Here is a 20,337-nt window from a genome sequence, read left to right as displayed (position 1 = left end):
ATCGAGAGTAACCCTGAATATGCGTTTGTTCGCCACAACGACGGCAGAGAATCGACAGTCTCACTTCGCCAGCTCGCCCCATACCCCACGAGTGCCGATTGATATTAAGGGGGGAAGATTGTGATGATAAAACAGCTGTAATATTTATAATCTGTTATCTCTGTTACTAAGACACATATTTAATGTCGAATAAAGCTCATGTTGAGTCCAATTCTATTACAAGTATGTACAGTGAGTCAGCTAAATTTTAAAAAAAATATTCGGATAGAAAATTGATGAATCATGCAGATGATAAGAAGGGCAAGACATTAACATTTTAAAACTTTCTTGAAGTATTATGTCTGAGATTGATTTCTGATTGACAGAGTTTCTATGAAAATAATAATTGATAAAATTATTTATATATTTTCTATGTTAATGAATGGTTCAGAGTTTTGAGAGTTGAGCTGTTGCAAGAGCTATGGGGCCTCAGAAATCAGTTGAATATTTTTAGTATTTGAATGTTGTTTTGGATTGTAGGAGATTTTGTATGGAAAAATTGAATTTCAAAGTTTTTTGCAAGTGTGTTTCCTTAAATGTTTTTTTAGATTTGTTTTGTAGTCATAGAAATCACAGCTCTAGGGTCTTTCTTTAGTGTGCGACCTCAGATGTCTGTTGAGAGTTGATTTATGTGTTGATTTGTAGTCACAGAAATCACATCTGAAGGGTCTCTCTCCAGTGTGAATCCTCAAATGTTGGGTGATAGATGATTTTACTTTTGCTTTGTAGTCACAAAAATCACAGGTATAGGGTTTTTCACCAGTGTGAATCCTTATATGTTTGGTGAGATGTGATTTCTCTGTTGCTTTGTAGTCACAAAAATCACAGTTGAAGGGTCTCTCTCCAGTGTGAATCCTTAAATGTCTGGTGAGAGATGATTTCTCTGTTGCTTTGTAGTCACAGAGATCACAACTGAAGGGTCTCTCTCCAGTGTGAGTCTTTATATGATTGGTGAGAGGTGATTTCTCTGTTGCTTTGTAGTCACAAAAATCACAGCTGAAGGGTCTCACTCCAGTGTGAATCCTTAAATGTTTGGTGAGAGATGATTTCACTGTTGCTTTGTAGTCACAGAGATCACAGCTGTAGGGTCTCTCTCCAGTGTGAATCCTTAAATGTTTGGTGAGAGATGATTTCGCTGTTGCTTTGTAGTCACAGAAATCACAACTGAAGGGTCTCTCTCCAGTGTGAGTCTTTATATGATTGGTGAGATGAGATTTCTGATAAGCTTTGTAGTCACAGAAATCACAGCTGAAGGGTCTCTCTCCAGTGTGAATCCTTATAATATGTTGGATGAGATTTGATTTGTTTGTTGCCTTGTGGTCACAAAAATCACAGGTATAGGGTTTTTCACCAGTGTGAATCCTTATATGTTTGGTGAGATGTGATTTCTCTGTTGCTTTGTAGTCACAAAAATCACAGTTGAAGGGTCTCTCTCCAGTGTGAATCCTTAAATGTCTGGTGAGAGATGATTTCACTGTTGCTTTGTAGTCACAGAGATCACAACTGAAGGGTCTCTCTCCAGTGTGAGTCTTTATATGATTGGTGAGAGGTGATTTCTCTGTTGCTTTGTAGTCACAAAAATCACAGCTGAAGGGTCTCACTCCAGTGTGAATCCTTAAATGTTTGGTGAGAGATGATTTCACTGTTGCTTTGTAGTCACAGAGATCACAGCTGTAGGGTCTCTCTCCAGTGTGAATCCTTAAATGTTTGGTGAGAGATGATTTCGCTGTTGCTTTGTAGTCACAGAGATTACAACTGAAGGGTCCCTCTCCAGTGTGAGTCTTTATATGATTGGTGAGATCAGATTTCTGATAAGCTTTGTAGTCACAGAAATCACAGCTGTAGGGTCTCTCTCCAGTGTGAATCCTTATATGTTGGATGAGATTTGATTTGTTTGTTGCCTTGTGGTCACAAAAATCACAGGTATAGGGTTTTTCACCAGTGTGAATCCTTATATGTTTGATGAGATTTGCTTTATTTTTTGTTTTGTAGTTACAGTACTTGCACTTATGTTGTTTCCCAGCTGTGTTTATTCTACAATGAAGATTTAATTCTCTGATGTTGCTAAATGCTTCACCACACAACTGACATTCAGTTAATTCACTATCACTTGCTGCATCAATCACATTCTTTCTTGCATTTTTAATTAATAAGTCCACCTCATTGAGGTCTTCATCAGAATCGTTGATCGAGGTGTTCCCGAGAGTTTCATCAACTGATCCATTGATGGTGCTTAAACCTCCTTGTCTGACAGAGTTTGATATACATAGTCCTGTTGGTATTCTTATACTTTCAGAATGTGTAAATAATGTATCAGAATAATTGTCTTCAATATCCACTAATGTTTCTGAGTGTGTTTCATAAGATTCTTCTACATTTTCAACTTTCATGTGTTCAGGTATAAAGGGGTCACAGTTCAGTCTATCTGTTGAAAGAGAATAGATGCTTTCAATCTGTATGCCTGTATCATTTTCTTGCTGAATCTCCTCTTCTTTCACTATTCCTTCATGTTGTTGGTGTTCTTCTTCTTCAATCAGAACCTCTGGCTTTAGCACTATAATTTCAAATCGATGTTTTGAATAATTGTGGTCTAAGTATACAACCTGATTATCCATGTTATGCTGAATCTGGTACTTTTCTTCAATGATGTCTTCAGCTTCATCTGGTCCATAGATTGGCCAATCACAGATGTCCATGTCTGGTCCTTGATGTTGAGAATGTGTCATTGACCCTGAGTTGTCTTGACCTTGACCATCCATGTTGTTTGGCTGAATCTGGACTGGTCTGGATCCACTGTGGCATCTGTAGCTGTACTCTCCTCCCTGTAAGCAAGTCAGTGGCTCAGTTGTAGTGGGTTATGTTGTGATTGAATGAAGAAATAATAAATTTGATTCTTTCAGAAATTGTTGAGCTTGATATATTCGATTCAATTTCAATTATGATATTGAATAAATATTTCATATTGTGAACATTACCATGAAAGCCAGAAGTGTAACTCCTTATGCTCCATCTATTACCTATTCATGTGAAATGAATTTCTACATTGGGCTAGGCGCACACCAGTTAGTCAAGAAAGGACGTGATCACACAGGTTCAGTCACATTAATTCACATAGTTGCTTATAAAGACATGTTTAATTGTAATGACTAATGATTGTGTTGCCTCATAAGCAACAATGTGAAGTATTGTGACTAAATGTGTCTGATCATGTCTTGTCTTGACTAATTGGTGAGTGCCTAGCCTGAGTGTTTTTTCTATCATGAGTCACATAAACAAATCCTACATTAAGTGAAGTGGAGTATCCATAGTGATGAGGTCCATGTTATAATGACAGAGAATGATGATATGGGAACATTGTTGATGATTCTCTGCCTTCTTTAAATATTATCATATACTATCAAACAAGCAACTTCTGTTTATATGTTTGGATGTTAAGATATTTGTATTTCACCAGATCTCGAAAACTGCTCTAATGATTCTGATGAAATTCAGAACATCCTTGGAAAAACAGCTGATGGTCATCTGTTGATGATGGAAGTGAGTGAGCAAGTTCATGTGTGTGAGACTGTTTCAAAATTATGACTCAGCTGTTGAACTTTTGTGATCATTCAATCAGGTACTTAGTGCCAGTTGCAAAAAAGCTGGGTTTTTTTCAATCCTGATTAATTCCAATAGATCCATCTTTTTAAAAAGGTCTTCTCTGATTTGGTTCACATGAAGTTAATCAGGATTAAAATTTAACCTGCTTTTGTGCAACTGGGCCTTTGTGAGGAAAATTTTTGCATTCCTCTGGGAATTAATTACAATTTTCTGTGATTGGATTGAACATTTCTTTATAAATGTTATTATAATTTCTTCTTTCATAATAAATGTTCTATGCTTTTGTACTCCAGAGCAAAGCTCTGTCCCTGATGTTAATTGATTGTAACAGGAACTTAGGTCTTCAACAGTGAATTTTTCAGGTTAGGTAGTAGCCTATTTTGCTTAAAATACTATATCCCTACACATTTTTAATAAAATGTTCATTCAAGTACTTACTTCGAAATCCACTGTGTCCAATAATATTGAATGATTCGAGATAATTAATTACTTTAACCTACTGTAATTAATTAAAATGACAAAATAATCCAAAATCAAAGAGGGAATTTGATCAGTTCTATCCTATAAGAATGAAAGCCGCGTATTGACAGACGCTCATATTGGTGCAAGGCAAGCATTGGCGAGGCATTGTGCGTCGCACACATGCTTCGGCATTGAAATAGTTATTTGTGCAACTAGTGCGCAAAGTGACAGTTTGCTGCACCGAAAGAAACGTTTACGCCCGAGCCGTAGGCGTGGGCGGAATGACTTCTTGAGTGCAGCAGAGGAACTTTGCTCACATATTTCACATTAAACTTTTCCTACAGTTACCATTGAATATGAAAAATGAATAATTATGGGTAAAATGATGGCTGAAATCCATCAAATGTTTGTGTGTGTGATGCTGTTATTAATAACAATCTTAATTCATTTTAAAATTAATAATCCAATTGAAGTTGAAAATTCTCAGCCAAAATTCTCATTTTTATTCATTCAAGAATCAGAAAAAATACAGATAGAACAAAAATTCACATTCAACATACACGCCAGCAGCTTGTTGGCTGAACCGAGCTGCAAAATGGCTGAACACAACAAGATGGCTGAACCGACAAGCGCGCAACCTAGTGGGAAGAATCGTACCTAAGTTTGTTTCATCCAGCTAAAAATTACTGAAACACAATTCAGAAATCTAGACTTTTGCTCAAATTACCGAGAAAAATGCTCAATGTAAACTGAGAAATATTTATAAAAATAACATAGACAACAGTGAATATTTATTGTAGTATTATTATGTTTTTTATCATTTCTATTTATATGAATATCGAACGGTAATCATTTAACCTCAAAATTCGAATTTTATAATATATTTGCTACTTTTCTCATTTCTTGCAGTTGAAATAATAATAATTATTATTGATAATTATTATCAATAGAAAAGAACTATTATTTATTATTAAATGATGAGAATTCATAAATGATGATTATTTAATAATGATTTAGATGAACATTATCCTTGTTTTGGATTTCTAAATTGGGATTTTATCATAAATGTAGGGTAGGTAGCCATTGAAATGATTCTCATCTAAATCTAACCACAGTCATTGTTACCAACTTAATTTTTGTTTTCGTGCACTAATCCTCCATTTTACCCACCAACTATTTTGTGTTGCCATGTTGCAAATCTGGAGTGCAGAAAAGATTTTTCCCGCACTAGAGCGGAAAAGTGAATCTTTGCGTTCTGTAATCAGTGCAGGAATCGTCACTTTGCAAGGTAACTGTAGGAAAAATATATTATCTTAAGGTGTGTACAGATATACATGCCGCGAACATGAGCAAGTTACTTTTAATAAGCTGACTATGGGGCGATTGCTGAGATTGGGTCTGGCTAACCCTGGCACAACGTTGGTCTAGTGCAACTTTGGTCTCGGCTAAAAAATCGGTTTGCTGAGATCGAGTTTAGCTGTCGGTCATCTCTTGGTCGAGAGCATTGATATATATAGTTAGATGACTAAGCTATACCTTCAAGCATTTGGAAGCATGATGCCTCCTTCATTTCTCGTCGCCATTGAATATCAGGCAAGAAGTCAGGCGCCCAGACAGACTTATATGGGAAAACATTGACTTTCAATGTGTTATATCTTTCGACATACTTGATGGATTTCAATATAATTTTTTTTCAACTTTTCAACATTCCCATTACCATATGATACAATGATTTGTTCATTGAACATTATTTTTAACTCGACCAAACATCTAATTTAGTGAACCTACCTCACTACAGATTTTGATCCATTCTATTAGCAAATGAATCTCATTTTTACAATATTTTCCTATTACCATGTATTTAGGATATGGAAAATAAAACATTTATTATAGAACGCTAATATTACCGTATATTTTATTAGACTGCAAATAATAATAAATCAACTGTTATCACAATATTTCGTGAAACTGTTTCCATTCGTTTTGCAACTTAAGTACCTATAGGTACTAACTATACTCTATTATACTCCTATATTTAATATAAGATAATAAATAACTACATATTATAAGAACGGGAAAAATAAAACAATAGCAATGATGAAGAATTTATAGACAATTTTAGCAAATAATATTTTTTATAATACAAATTTAGCATACAATATTTTCATAGTTCACAAAATATTACAATATAAGACAAATTAATGGAATGGAATATGGATACCTATATTGGATCTATGAAAATAAAATATTTATTATAATATTACCGAAACTTATATTTTACTACTTGGCAAATGATAATGAATCAACCTAAGCACAATATTCCTTGAAACGATCATTTGGCACTAGGCTTAGCCTGCATGAAACATGACCGATGAAAATATAAAAATACTTATGTATGGAAAGAAATATTTTTATCTGGTGCATGCAGATTCGTACATCCATAAGCACTGCATGAAACTACCATACTTTGAATATTTTTCATTGCTTCAATAAAAAAATATTATCATTTGAAAAAGGCTCTTTTTCTACACAGCGAATACAAATAAATACCTGACTTCTTGCCCGAAATTTCTGGTAGCTACACTAGCGCAGTGGCATCATAGCGGACTTCGCTCTTCTTAAACGGTGTACACACGTACGTTTGCCTCGGGTGAGCATACGTGTATGGGCTTGCATTCGCACGTGTGGACACTGTTCGCTGAGGCATGTGGGCGAACCGGAACCCTGTCAGTATTTTGGCGTGCTCAAAGGCGCCTCGGGTGAGCATTGAATGTACGTGTGGACGCGATTTTGCCATACGGGTGAGGCAAAACGTAAACATTGAAGGCGTCATAACCTAATCCCAATGAATTAGGTTAATGAATGACAAATCAAATTGTGATCCAATAACTAATTGTAAAATGTAGGATTTTTGTAATTTTGTAGGATATGTGGATTGTCAAATATTTAAATAGAAACATGCATGGAATATATAATTTGTATCATGATTAACAAATTTAGAACTGCATAATTCAAGTGAAAAAAGCTTCACTAAAGGGTTCCTACAAGAAAGTATAGCTCAAATTATATTTTACTGTGGCTATCAAATCATCTAGTGTTTGTTTCATGTTATCAATCAGAGTTGTTAATTAAAATTGTAATCTTCAATATGATATTATACGTTTTAGATAGCTAGGCTATCTATAGAGAGATTTATTCAAACTTTGAACTAGTATTCCCTTAAAGGTAAATCTTGAAGCTAATCTTTTGGAGAATCTTGTTTTGTCATGTGTATGAGCAGAGTTAGTTTAAAATGGGCAGCAATTTAGTATTTGATTCAATTTATGGCTAATTTCCTTAAAGAAGACTGTCAATTTTGTGAGACAGTGTCAAGTGCTTTGATTAGGTCATCATAACTTCTGGAATTATTGTAGAAATTTTCTTTTCTTGAGATTCAGAATAGATATTGGAAACCAACAAATGAATCGCCTAATGTCAAGAATCTCAAAGTTAGAGCCAATCGTTCTTGTGGAGTTATTGATTCCCTCATGATGATATCATTCTTGTTTAGATAACTAGTTGAATTAGATTCAGTATATTAACAAGATAATGTTTTGACAACCTAATAAAGTTTGAACTGTCAATCTTATGTCATGTAGCAATTTATTTCCTTACTTCAACCTACAATCGTTCAACCCACCAACATCGTTTGTCAAGTTTTATTTTTTATTTTATTATATAAGTCATTGAAATAAAATGATACTGCTGCAATTTGTGATAACTATCTTCAATGATGGAATGACGCCATTGTTGTCATGTGGAAAATCTACATCTACTATGTCTTCGTGTCGTCTGCAAATCAGATAGCTTTTTGAATGCCGAGGCATACGTGGATCGCGTCCACAAGGACGTACAGTGAATGTTGAGGCATATGTACATACGATTGTTCGCGCGAATCTGTACGGACGTGTGTACAAGGCTTAATCTTATTCTCTATATCAATGGTCGAGAGCAACTTTGATACCCGGGCTTAGCCAGACCGACACTCAAGTTTAGCTAGACCGAGGCGCAACTGGAGGAATCCACAGGGAATTATTGTCGCAATGTTGGCAATAGCCATCTCGAATGCTACTTTGGCTCTCACACGCTGTCTTAATATGTCCAAAGCTCCACCAATTTATGTAGATGCATAACAATATAATTATCTATAGTTATTATATTACAAATTGCTTTTCCATATCATATACAGTTCAATAATTATTTTCTTAGTCTATATTATCTAAATTCATCTATAATTTTGCTGTATTGTAAGCTATTGTATATGAATGTATAAGCCAGTATATATTGTAATCTACATAAATAAAGTACTCAATCAATCAATCTCTCTCTCTCAGGCATAATATGCCTTTATTAGGGCATATTGAAGAAGACAAAAAATCAATCAATCTCATTCTCTCTCTCTTTCCCCCACTTACTCCCATTCTCTCTCTATTTCAGTCTCGATCCTCTCTTGACCGTCGTTATGATGATCATCTGTGATTAGATATTCTTCTAAACTCTTTTGAATGTTGTTACAGTGAACACATGAACAACTCCTCACCTTTTTGGTGTTCATTTGGAATTCATTTTCATTTATTACAAAAATGTAGGTTTTTTCTAGCATACCGTATTTGTCCAGCTAGGAATTTAATGTAATATTTTTCCATTACTAAACAAATAATAGCTATTGCCGCAACACTATGTATAATGCGACATGATGCTGCAGTAGCCTACTCACATAAATCGCCAGTCTCTATGTGGACTACCATCAGCAAAAAATCTGAGAGCAATCAGCACTTCTCTTCAGTTTTAAATTCTGATACCGTACTCGCCGTCTTAAGGTATTGGTTCGTAATAATCCAAATATTCAAGATACATTTTTCACTTCATCCACTCACAAAATCAATTCCACAGAAAGGATCACGCAAACAAAGGGTCGCTCATCACCATCTGGACTCAACTTTATAGTTCAATAATTATGCAATGCAGACTATTTCTGCATCCCGTAATGATGCAAGCAAACGCAGCTGCCTCCAATAACGCAGCTGCCTCCAATTAGCAACAATCAACCCCACATAGATATCATCTCACACTTTCTTACAATTACAACGTATTTAATACAGTTCTCCTTCATTACTGATTTAGGTGCAGTTCCATATTGTGTTCAAGCAAATTATAGATAGCATCGATACTATCGTGTAGCCTAGATTCGTAGAAGGTAATCTACCACTGATAGAAATTGAGTCAAAAGAACTGGCTTCCAATTTAATATATTTTCAGACATTGTTTAAACAAAAAAATAATATTTTATATTATATAATATGAGTGTTGAGAGAATATCAGAATGATAATAAAATTATGGGATACTCAGTGAATGGGCTAGTGCGTACTGCCAGAGACAAATAAATAGGTAACTTTCAAACAGTATCTTTACTCTAAGGAACTGCATATAGTGAATACTTCAGGAAGATCTTTTTGAAGTAAGTCAGTTTTGTTTTTACCATCTTTAACAATTGAAAGTTCAATTTAACATGTATTGATAATTGTTCATTCAGTTTCATGCATGAATATGAAAAGATCATGTATGTAAAACAGTTCATGTGATTGAAACGTAGTTCCCTTAAACAGTGCTCCAGCACCTTTTTTTAGTATGGTGCCCACAAAATGTCCTAGTTATGTAATGATTAAAGAGTAGTTTCCACCGGGGACAGGAGGATATACAAAAAAAAATCAAAATTCAAATGATCTTTATTCACAAAAAAAAGTAATACAGCAGTAGAAACATTAGATATATAGTGAATATTCCCCACAAAGACAACAAGTCTGGGTGTGGGCAATGAGCACCGTGAACTGCATTACAACAACCTGACAGTTGAAGATTTACAATAAAAAAAACAACAAAAACAATAGAATAAGTAAAGTAGAGTAGATAAAAAATAGAAAAACATCTTTAGAGGATGTGGAGAGCACTCAATGTTGTTGAACCCAAATTTCTGTAGTTAAAAAAAAATATATATATATTTATATACATATATATATGGTACTGAAAAAAGAAAAAAAAAATGTAGTACAAACTGATTAATATTTTAAGAGACATACAGAGTCCTGCATATCCAGACGAACACCCACAACCAGGGGTGATGTTCAATGGATATAGGCGGATTGGATGAGCCGCGATGTGGCGTCCCTACCAATTTCAAACAGCGACCTTTTAAGGTAGCATTTAATGCTGACAACATTTTCCATTTGCTTCAGATGGTTTGGGATATTCCACAGCCACAGGTGGCCGACTTATAATCATCGCATGAGTGAAGTTTGAGGACAAGGTCCTGCGATGGGGCACTATTGATTTTGGAGTATATGAGTAGGTACTTGGTCTTATCAACGTTGAGAGTGAGTTTATTCTGGTCAAGCCACTTCTTGACCTGTAAAAGGTCTTTAGCAGCCATTTAGGCCCATGTAGGCCCAAATGAAACAATTGCTGTGTCATCCACAAATGAAAATAACTTACTATTAAACTCAACTTTAGACAAGTTATTTTTATATACCAAAAAAAGCAGCGGGCCTAAGGTACTACCCTGAATGACTCCATAGTCAACTTTATCTGCCTCGCTACAGACTCCATTAATACAAACTGTCTGTTTACAGTTACATAAATAGCCCTGGAACCATTCGAGAGGAATCCCCTTACTCCACAGCATTTCAATTTAAGGAGCAGCTTATCACTGTCTACAGCATCAAATGCCTTGGCAAGGTCAAGGAAGGTAATCAATACATGATCACCCTCGCAGACCTTCTGCACAATCTCCTTAGTTATGTCAAACATTGCATTAGATGTATTACAATTATATCTGAATCCATATTGATCGGGTGTTATTAAATTATTAGTTTCCAAGTATGTTTGTAACTGTATTTTTATGACTTTTTCTAGAATTTTAGCAAAAATGCTCAATAAAGATATGGGTCTGTAATTATTGATGATGGATTTAGAGCCAGATTCAAATAAAGGAATAACTTTGGCCATCTTGGAAGCATCCGGGAATCTACCTGTACGAATACTCTTATTGATAATGAAATGGAGAGGCTTAATCACTGCGTTGTTGTTTTGCTTTATGAATCTACAACTAATACCATCCAGTCCTGGAGAGGAGCCACCCCGAAGGTCCCCCACAATTGTAAGAATATCCTGCTGAGTTACAGGCATCAATTCAAATGTTAAGTTAGTGCCATGAACTGCATCGACCACAAGGTCTGGGCCTCGCTCCGGAATTGCACTAGACAGGTTTGCACCCACCCTGGAGAAAAAACTATTGAAGGAATTAGCAATTTGTTTAATGTCAGAATCTGTTGGTGTACTATCCTGATGAAACTGATCCAGTGGGAACCGCCCCGCCACCCCCGGCCTTCCCGCCAACTTGTTGACTATCGACCAGAACTTTTTGGGGTTACTGCCTGAAATTTGAAATTTCTTCTCTATAAAAGTTAATTTTAGCTCTTCTTATTGCAAGATGCAACAAATTTCGATAATAACAATATTCTTGGCGCAGTTCAACATTGAAAGGCTGCTTTAAAACTCTTTTACTCAACCTGTCTCTGTGCCTAATGGACTTGACTAAGCCTTGTGTGATCCAAGGCTTGATCTTCCTGTTTTTGGCAGTCACTAATTTAGTTTGTGTGCATCTTTCAATGGTAGATTTTATTATATTAATGAATGTGGTAGTGCAGCAATCAATGTCGTTTAGATCATTAGTGACACAGTTCCAATCTATTGCTAACAATTCCTCCCTTACAGCATTCCAATCAGTAACGCGGTATGTTGGCCTACTTACATGGCTTTGACCATTGGGTGGCCCAAAGCTAAATTGAATGAAAGTTGGATAGTGATCAGTAATTGCAGTTTCATAAATTGCTGATTTGATTCTCATATTTTTATCATTTTTTACAAAAAAATGGTCCATGCATGAGCTCCCCGTAGGTCGAGTCACCCCGTTAATATAGCTCACAAATCCTAATTCATATATAACATATCGAGGTAACACTCCTGCGTGGAGCATAATGCAGGATTTAATATATTAATATTGATATCTCCACAAAAAATCTGGAGAGTTTTATCACCCCTTATACCTTCTAAGTAGCTACGAAGTGCATCAATGAAAGTAATGTTATTACTACCGGGGCTACGATAAGTAGCCAACAAGTGGCAGGGCACACCCTTCAAAGTAAAGGTCAAGGCCAGGCAGTTAGTGATTCCCCCTAGACACAGCTGATTACAAGCGACAGAGAGCGCACTATCCATGTATATTACCAAACCATCATTCTGATTCAACTTGTTAGTTGTACGAAAAACGCTATATCCAGGGAGCCACACCACATCCTCATCGTCCTCCAGCCATGTTTCTGTCAAAACTATGCAACTTATTTTAATTTTACTAACACTATCTAAAAATACCAAAAATTCGTCAATGTTATGCCTATAACTGCGAATGTTCATATGAAGAATGCAGAATCTAGTTTCAATGTCGTTTATGAAAAATTTTTCCAAAAAACATAGACCACTAGAATTGAGGCATTCATTAAACAAAGCACTCTCATCATCATCCTCGTCAAAAACATTCATAGTGGCAAAACCCCAGAGCCACAGCTCTACAATCGGACCACAAGGTCTGAGTGATTCCATTGTGATAATTTTAGTATAATAACCTTTACAAAATATCAGAAAAATATAATCCCTATCTTAACAAACTAAAATCAGTAAATCTGTTGATTGAAAAGAAACAAATTAATGTAAGATAACGAATTTTGATTTGTCATAGGCCATTTTAAAAGACAACAGATGCTTGAAGTATCTATGTAGTTTAATTATCGGATATTGAATTCCTATATATATAGGAGTATTATCATTATAAATAGATATAGCGATCAATATATAGGTACCTATCCAATTATAATTAATATCAAAATATAATTCTGATAATAAGACATTCAATTACAGTAGGCTAAACAAATAATATACAGTACTTAGGTAAGCATTTATAGCCTAATTATTTCCAAGATGATACTTTTAAATTTTAGGACAGGTATTCGTTTGGAATGATAAGTGTAGTATGAAGAAGAAAATGAGACAAATTTGTATAAGGCATTTTCAATGAACATAAATCATACATAATTGGAAATAGGGATAGAAATGAAGTTGGCTTATTAACAATAATGGTAATGTTTGACCTAATAATTGTTTAGCAATTCTCTTCAAGTGTCTGATTTAATTAATTGTATAAGGTAGGCCTTCTCTAGAAGCATTTATAAAGTATCATTCAATAAATTGAAATGGAATAAGCTGACGGTGTTCAGACAGTAGTCCAACAATTTAGGCACAGCCTCTACTCAAATTCTATCTAGCAAAGCATTATTTGTTACGGTAATGATTGGAGATAAGTAGTATAGATAAACCGTAATCGATAGAGATAGTTTTGAAAGAGATGTGCTTTGAAGAATCACTGCACTTCAATTATTTCATTATTACTTTATCAGGCTATTTCATGGTAATGACCTACCTTGGCATTATAATATGCAGAATAGTCAAGTCATTCTAATGTACGGTACTCCATGACAAAATTTATTCTGATGTATTCTATTTACAGTAGAACATATTTTATTTTGCCATACTTTTCCATAAACTGATTTCAAAATTAGAAATATACAACATGTTTATAAATATTAAATCATTAAGGGTTGTTTTAAATACATATATTGTTATACGGTGCAGAAAAAAAGCAAAGCAAATTCAGCAAATAAATATTAATAAACTAACTCCATTATTCAATCAAGTACAGCCTATGAATAGATTAGTAAAACCAGTGAGGATAGAATGTAGAATTACATTCAATACTCGCTGAGTAGAACATGACTTAATTTCAAGATAAATAAAATAGTTCGATTAGTCAACTTGATGGATTAAGAAGTGTACATTAATCATTCCGGTAAGTGTCATGAGAAACGTAATATTAATCGAATTTATTATTAATTTCCCGTACCAGAGATGATATCTACACAAAAGATAGGTTATTTTCTACTTTGATAAACCGGTACTGAGACTTTTAACTGGAGAAAAAATTTAACACTTACCGGTATTCCTTATTATTATTTTAAACCCATTTCAATCACTATTTGTTGCAAATATAATGTAATGACAAGAGCATATAACACTATCCGATATTGCAGTACTGTGTTATTTTTACTATACGGAACTTTAGGCACTAAACTTATTTTTGTTAGCTGTACCTAGTTATGCATAAATTATCCAAGTTAGGGAGAAATTAATTTTCTATTATTATTTTCTATATTATGATATAATAGTTGTGTATTACCTGCATCTATATTCACGTTACCCTGTCTTCTTGGCCATGATGCCTGATTTTAATATGTTGGACGGCCTATTGGTGGTAGTGTTGGGCGGTAGCGGTGTAGTTTTAAATGATCCGGAGGCGGCGGTGGCGAGTGGTCTGGGGGCGGCGGCAGCGAGTGTTCCAGAGGCGGTGGCGGCGAGTGGTTCGGAGGCGGTAGCGGCGTCGGTGGTGGCAGCAGTTGTAGCGGCGGAACCGTGAGTGGTCGCCGGTCCACACATCACGCTCTCCAACTCCTCCAGGTCACGAATTCTGTATGTCCTTCCGGTCGCAGTGACCTTGATCAGCAGACGTCCATCCTTGATCCAAGCAAATGCAATATTCTTCTTAGATACCATTTCTCTTGCTTTTTTGTAAACCAGGCTCATTTGTTGCGTTAAATGTTCGTTGATGTAGATGGGCATAGCAGGGAAAGTTTGATGGAGATCTTCTGCTGTTATTCGCGTCTGCTTTTTTGCCGCCATCCAATCAGCTTTCAAATTTCTGGATACAAAATTCACTACAATGGAAGATGTATTGTCTTTTTTATTGATTGGGAGACGATGAGCAGCAGATATATCGTACCAGTCGAATTTCAGACCTAAGTAACATGCTAAACTGTCCTGCACCACACCAATATTCTCATTTTTTGTGTATGGGATTCCACATATTATAATGTTATTTTTTCTCGACTGCTGCTGTAGATCAGCTACTTCAGTACGCAGTTGAGTAACAGCTTTATTGAGACGAACATTTTCATCTTTAATTTTTTCAACATCTTTAACATGAACAGTATCTGTTATCATTTGTTCTATTTTTACTTTAAGCTCAGCAAAATCAGAAGTTACTGATCCTAGGTCCTGTTGAATTTTTTCTAATCTAGACCATCCTACCTTGGATTCAGCGCGGAGTGCCGCTAGTTCTTTAAGCACTTCCGATTGTTCATTAATAGTGACAGAATCTTCAATAGTTGGCGTAGATTAACAAATCTCCAGTAATATCTGGGAACATGGATATATCCCCCCCACAGTAAATTTATTTTTTTGCACTTTAGTAAAAATCATGAAAATCATAGGTTTGTAGACTATAGCTTAGAAACAATTTTTGAAACAATTAAATGACTAATGAAATTATATTCCCATTCTATTTGTTATATGAACTGAAATAACATAGGCCTATGATATTTTCTATGAAAAATTGAATAATGATCAGCCCACTGAACATTAAGAAACTTCATTATTAGGATGTAGTTTTTCAAGTGGAAATTGCTTGAAATCACACCAAATTGAGGGTATTTCTCTTAAATTTTCCAGGGGAGGCCCCCCGGATCCCCTTTTCGTGAGAGGTAGAGAATTTCCTTGTTGTTTGAAGGTGTTTTCATTTTCACTTTCTTATGTTATAATATTTTTAACATTAGTGGAAAAACATTTTAAATATGACTTATGGGTAATGAAATTATTCAGAATTCAAAGATGAACCCCAATTTGACATTTGTTTCCAATAAAATCAAAAGAATATCGAGTTAATAGCTTAATCCCGAACTTGAACCTGCCTCCTAGCAGGTCTAAGTTGGAGTCTAAAATCATAATTATTTTTTTCTCCTGAGATTATCTCATTTTAGCCTGATCCCGATCTCAGCAATCCACCGAGATTATCTTCTAAACTCGAGTTGATCTACGCTTGAACTCAGCAATCCACTGAGATTAATTTTTAGCCTAGAATGAACCTCAGCAAACCGATTTTTAGACCATCGGTTTTTCCCTGCGATAACTGCCGGTCGGCTAACTTTTGCGCTCGAGCATGGTTAATCCCGATCTCAGCAAACCGATTTTTGATCTGCGGCGCAAAAACCGATTTTTAGCCGAGCGCAAGAGATAATCCCGATCTCAGCAATAGCCCCTTAATCTGTATTTTTACAGAAACGGTAAGATACAGATATAAAAAGCTTGGCATCAGCTGTTTAAAAGTGAATCGATCATGTTTGCAAGGCTTAAATCTGTATGCACCTTTAAATGACATGACATTTGGGCAATTCAGTCCTCATGGTTCTTTTTTGTGAAGCTATGTGACAGTGGTAGACTCATACTGTGCCATTCTTATAACCTCACCCAGCCAAAACGTAATAATAGACAGTAATCGGCTTGAGTTGACAAAAAATTGGCTTTAAATTTAGAACATGAACACCCTATACCATGAGATATCTTCTTATGCTATCTTTTCTCTATGATAATACTCTCACAGCACTTCAAATGTTGAGTCATTTGAATATCACTTTCATGAATTTTCATAATTACAATAAAATATTTTGTTAATTATTTATACTACATTGTTGGAAGATGATCTGGCAACAGAGCAAAGCAAGATAGAGATAGTGCTATCTGCTTTGTTGAATGATAGACAAGGATAGCAATACTATTGCTAATCAAACACTGTCATAATGTGGACCTCACTATAGTGGTACCTTTCTCCACAACTTTGCAGATTTGTCATTGAGAATGGAGAGGCGGGCTCCTGTATGCCGGTGAATCACAGTATTTCCTGAGCCTGTAGTGTTGTGGACAAGTTTGTGTTTTTTGAACTGTTCCAAATTTTGTCATATTATTCGTTACAAGTGGCGATTGAGTGGATTATTTCTAATTAATTTAATGATTCAAGCCAGCTAAATTCAAAATTTATAGTTTTAATGTTTATTTTGGACTAAAATTTTATAAAAATTGTACATGTGAAATTCTAACCTTATCTTGGACTTTGTCACTTAGAAATTTGGAAGAAAAGAGCACAAGGACTACCTTATTATTTCATATTTCACTGTTTTTACATTAGTGTCATTTGCATTGTAAATAAATAAAATAAATTGGGCTATTTGAGTCGTCCATTTCCAAAAGTGCCTTCTTGACAAAGTTTGAGAAATCGAGATTTTGATTGCATGTTGTTGGAACAACTGGAATATACATTATAAAACACTTTTACAGTGACAAAAGTTTCTTCATCCTATTTTGAAAAAAATGATTGAAAATCGAGTACAGATTCAAAGTGAGCCTAGTTGCATTTCATTCCATTTCCAAAACTGTCTTCATGCAAACTCAGATACTGTTCCAAAACTATCTACTTGCTAGCAACTAAGATGGCAGAGTTCACAAAGATTTTTCCAAAACTGGCTAGTTGCAATATGAAAAAGCCCTACTTACTAGTTGTAAGCTTCCACAATATTGATTATTCTGAAGCAATGGCATATATTTTCATAGTGAAAATCAATATTACTGAATATAAAAATCTATAGTACTGTTGGCCAATCTATCACTTCCAGGGGATCAGTTATTTTCAATCAGCTGTGTTCATTGATAGTTGATTGATTTTCAAGAGGTTTATGTTGTTCAAGTTGTTTTGTGTTTTGTATTATACCTGAGGCCTGAGGAATAATGAATGCTGAAGAAGTGACAGTTGAAGAAGGTGCAGTGGAGAGTTCTTGTCATTTGAAGTTCTACAAGGTGTCATATCAAAAAAAGAACAAATGGATCTTCAAAATGTTGATGAAAATGAAGAAATTGATGAGCCCATGGAAGGAATAAATCTAAGAGTGTAAAAAAAGACTCATGATAATAAGGCAAAAAAACTCTTCTTGATATATGTTGAGCTAGCTGATTTTTCATTGATTGAAGACAGTCACATTTTGCTTGAATTGTTACATTTAAGAGAAATTTTCATGAACATTGTTCTAGCTCATTTTTTAATATTTGGTGGGAGTACATTTTTCATAATTTTTCTACAATATTCCATTGATTCAACATTTCAAGATTATTCCAATATGTTTAATAGAACATTTCTTTGAATAGATTCTCTTTCACACTACTTTTAAACCTCTTCTTCAGGCTCTTTGTTGTTTTAGATTTCCTAATCAGACCTGATTTATTTACAGTATCAAAACTAGCTACTTGACAAAGGTCCATTTCCAAAACTTGCTAATTACAAATATTTTTTCCAAAACTGTCTAGTTGCATATTAAAACAGCTTAAAACTACTATATATATATATATATATATATATATATATATATATATATATATATATATATAAAGAAAAATATTGTAGGTAATCTAAGACCATGTAAATTATGTTTCCAATTTATTCACAGATTTTATAAACTTAACAGTAGTTAATTAACTCATAATTTCAATGAAATGAAGGTTTTCTTGTTTCCTGAAAAATTTTGTTTTTGGCAAGTAGGCACTTTTGTAAATGGACACTCATTTAACCCTTGAGATCATCCATTCCCAAGTAAACCTCAATTAAATTATAGAAACAAATCTACCTATTTGGTTTGATGAGAATGTCTTTGATTTATTATTATAAGTTTGCTGTTCCTGAACCTATTCTGTCCAGTTCAAACTCAGTTCATTATTAATGATTCCCGGGTCTATCTTTTTCAACAAAAAAATTGCATGGTTGCCTGTAAAGTCGTTATACGGGCGAAAGTTTTACATGACAATGACTTTGAGTGGTAAAATAATTTTAATGTGAATATCTATTCATATAGTAGGAAGAAGGATGAAATAATAACTCACAATGATAGTGAGTGAGAGGCACGCGTCCCTTCCACTCGGGCATGGTTAGCCCGCACCCGCCTAAGAGCGAGAGAGACAACCATTGACTTGACATTTTGAAGTAGTGGCGCAGTCGCAGGAGATTGCTTGCGGCACCTGCGCAGGTTGACTGCTCCGTTTCACCCTCTCTCCAGGTGAATGCCTTCGGCTGCTGCGGCGCGTTGCTCGCCACTGCTCCTATTCGTGCTCTTTCCAGACGACCGTGAACCGAAACGAACGCTCTCACTCGCTCTCATTGTGAGAGCATAACGTGGGAACGTAACGCAGTTTCTTGAAGTGTCTCCCGGCAAACCAATTTATAAGACGTTATCATGTCAAAAACTTGTGAATCCAGGTGCAAAGAGCATGACAAGTTTTGTAACAATTATTATTGGACAGAAATCCAAATATGCTGTAAATCACCCAAAAGACTTCTGCTACTGCAAATATTGACAACAGGGTAAACAGCTTGATGGAAATTCGATGGGCCCTACTTTACAAAAATTATTAATACTAAACACTTTAGCACTACTATACAAACAAACATGGTATTTTTGAAATGCTAAAACTTTTTTGTTTTAAAAGATAAGTGGGTGGTGGAAGTGAAATTGGAGAATTTAGAATGAACTTTTTTTGGTCTCTCATTTTAATTATTAAATTAATGCAAATGAAAAGTTATTTAAGAACAAAAATCTTGTGAATCCAGGTACAAAGAGCAAAATAAATTTTGTAACATTGAAATCACTAGAACATAGTCTGGTTAAATAGTGTTTAAAATAAAATGTAATAGAAGCAAGGATAATTTATTTGAAAAGACATATCTGATTTTGCATTCATAGACATTAATGGATAATTTTATAATAGGATAGATAGGAAAGACAAAAATGAATATTGAGAGTTTTATTTGAAAACTATTATACTTTATTGCACAAATATTCGAAAAATATGAATACAAATTGTACTGACTAGAAAAACAAATCTGGGAATATTTATATAGTAGTATGTACAGTGAGTCAGATAATTAAAAAAAATATATATTCAGATAGAAAATTGATGAATCATGCAGATGATAAGAAGGGCAAGACATTAACATTTTAAAACTTCCTTGAATTACTATGTCTGAGATTGATTTCTGATTGACAGAGTTTCTATGTAAATAATAATTGATAAAATTATTTATATATTTTCTATGTTAATGAATGGTTCAGAGTTTTGAGAGTTGAGCTGTTGTAAGAGCTATGGGGCCTCAGAAATCAGTT

At 34.7% G+C, this 20,337-nt stretch overlaps 1 protein-coding gene across 3 annotated transcripts; it reads right to left on the bottom strand.

Annotated features, from left to right (window-relative positions):
* Positions 1-585: 585 nt before the first annotated feature.
* LOC120354169 (zinc finger protein 260-like) lies at positions 586-18,826 on the bottom strand. 3 transcript variants are annotated; one of them, XM_039440616.1, is made up of 2 exons: positions 18,808-18,826; positions 586-2,861 (listed from the first exon to the last, which is right to left on the bottom strand). In XM_039440616.1, exon 2 carries the CDS (start codon positions 2,796-2,798, stop codon positions 618-620), a length of 2,181 nt encoding a protein of 726 aa, XP_039296550.1. In that variant the 5' UTR covers positions 2,799-2,861; positions 18,808-18,826; the 3' UTR covers positions 586-617. The 3 variants fall into 3 exon arrangements, with proteins under 3 accessions (XP_039296550.1, XP_039296548.1, XP_039296549.1); XM_039440614.1 differs by lacking the exon at positions 18,808-18,826 and adding an exon at positions 4,078-4,223; XM_039440615.1 differs by lacking the exon at positions 18,808-18,826 and adding an exon at positions 3,323-3,535.
* Positions 18,827-20,337: the final 1,511 nt, after the last annotated feature.

The sequence above is a fragment of the Nilaparvata lugens genome, chromosome 14 (assembly GCF_014356525.2).
Source record: "Nilaparvata lugens isolate BPH chromosome 14, ASM1435652v1, whole genome shotgun sequence".
Taxonomy (NCBI): domain Eukaryota; kingdom Metazoa; phylum Arthropoda; class Insecta; order Hemiptera; family Delphacidae; genus Nilaparvata; species Nilaparvata lugens.
This window is presented reverse-complemented; position numbering and strand designations above follow the sequence as displayed.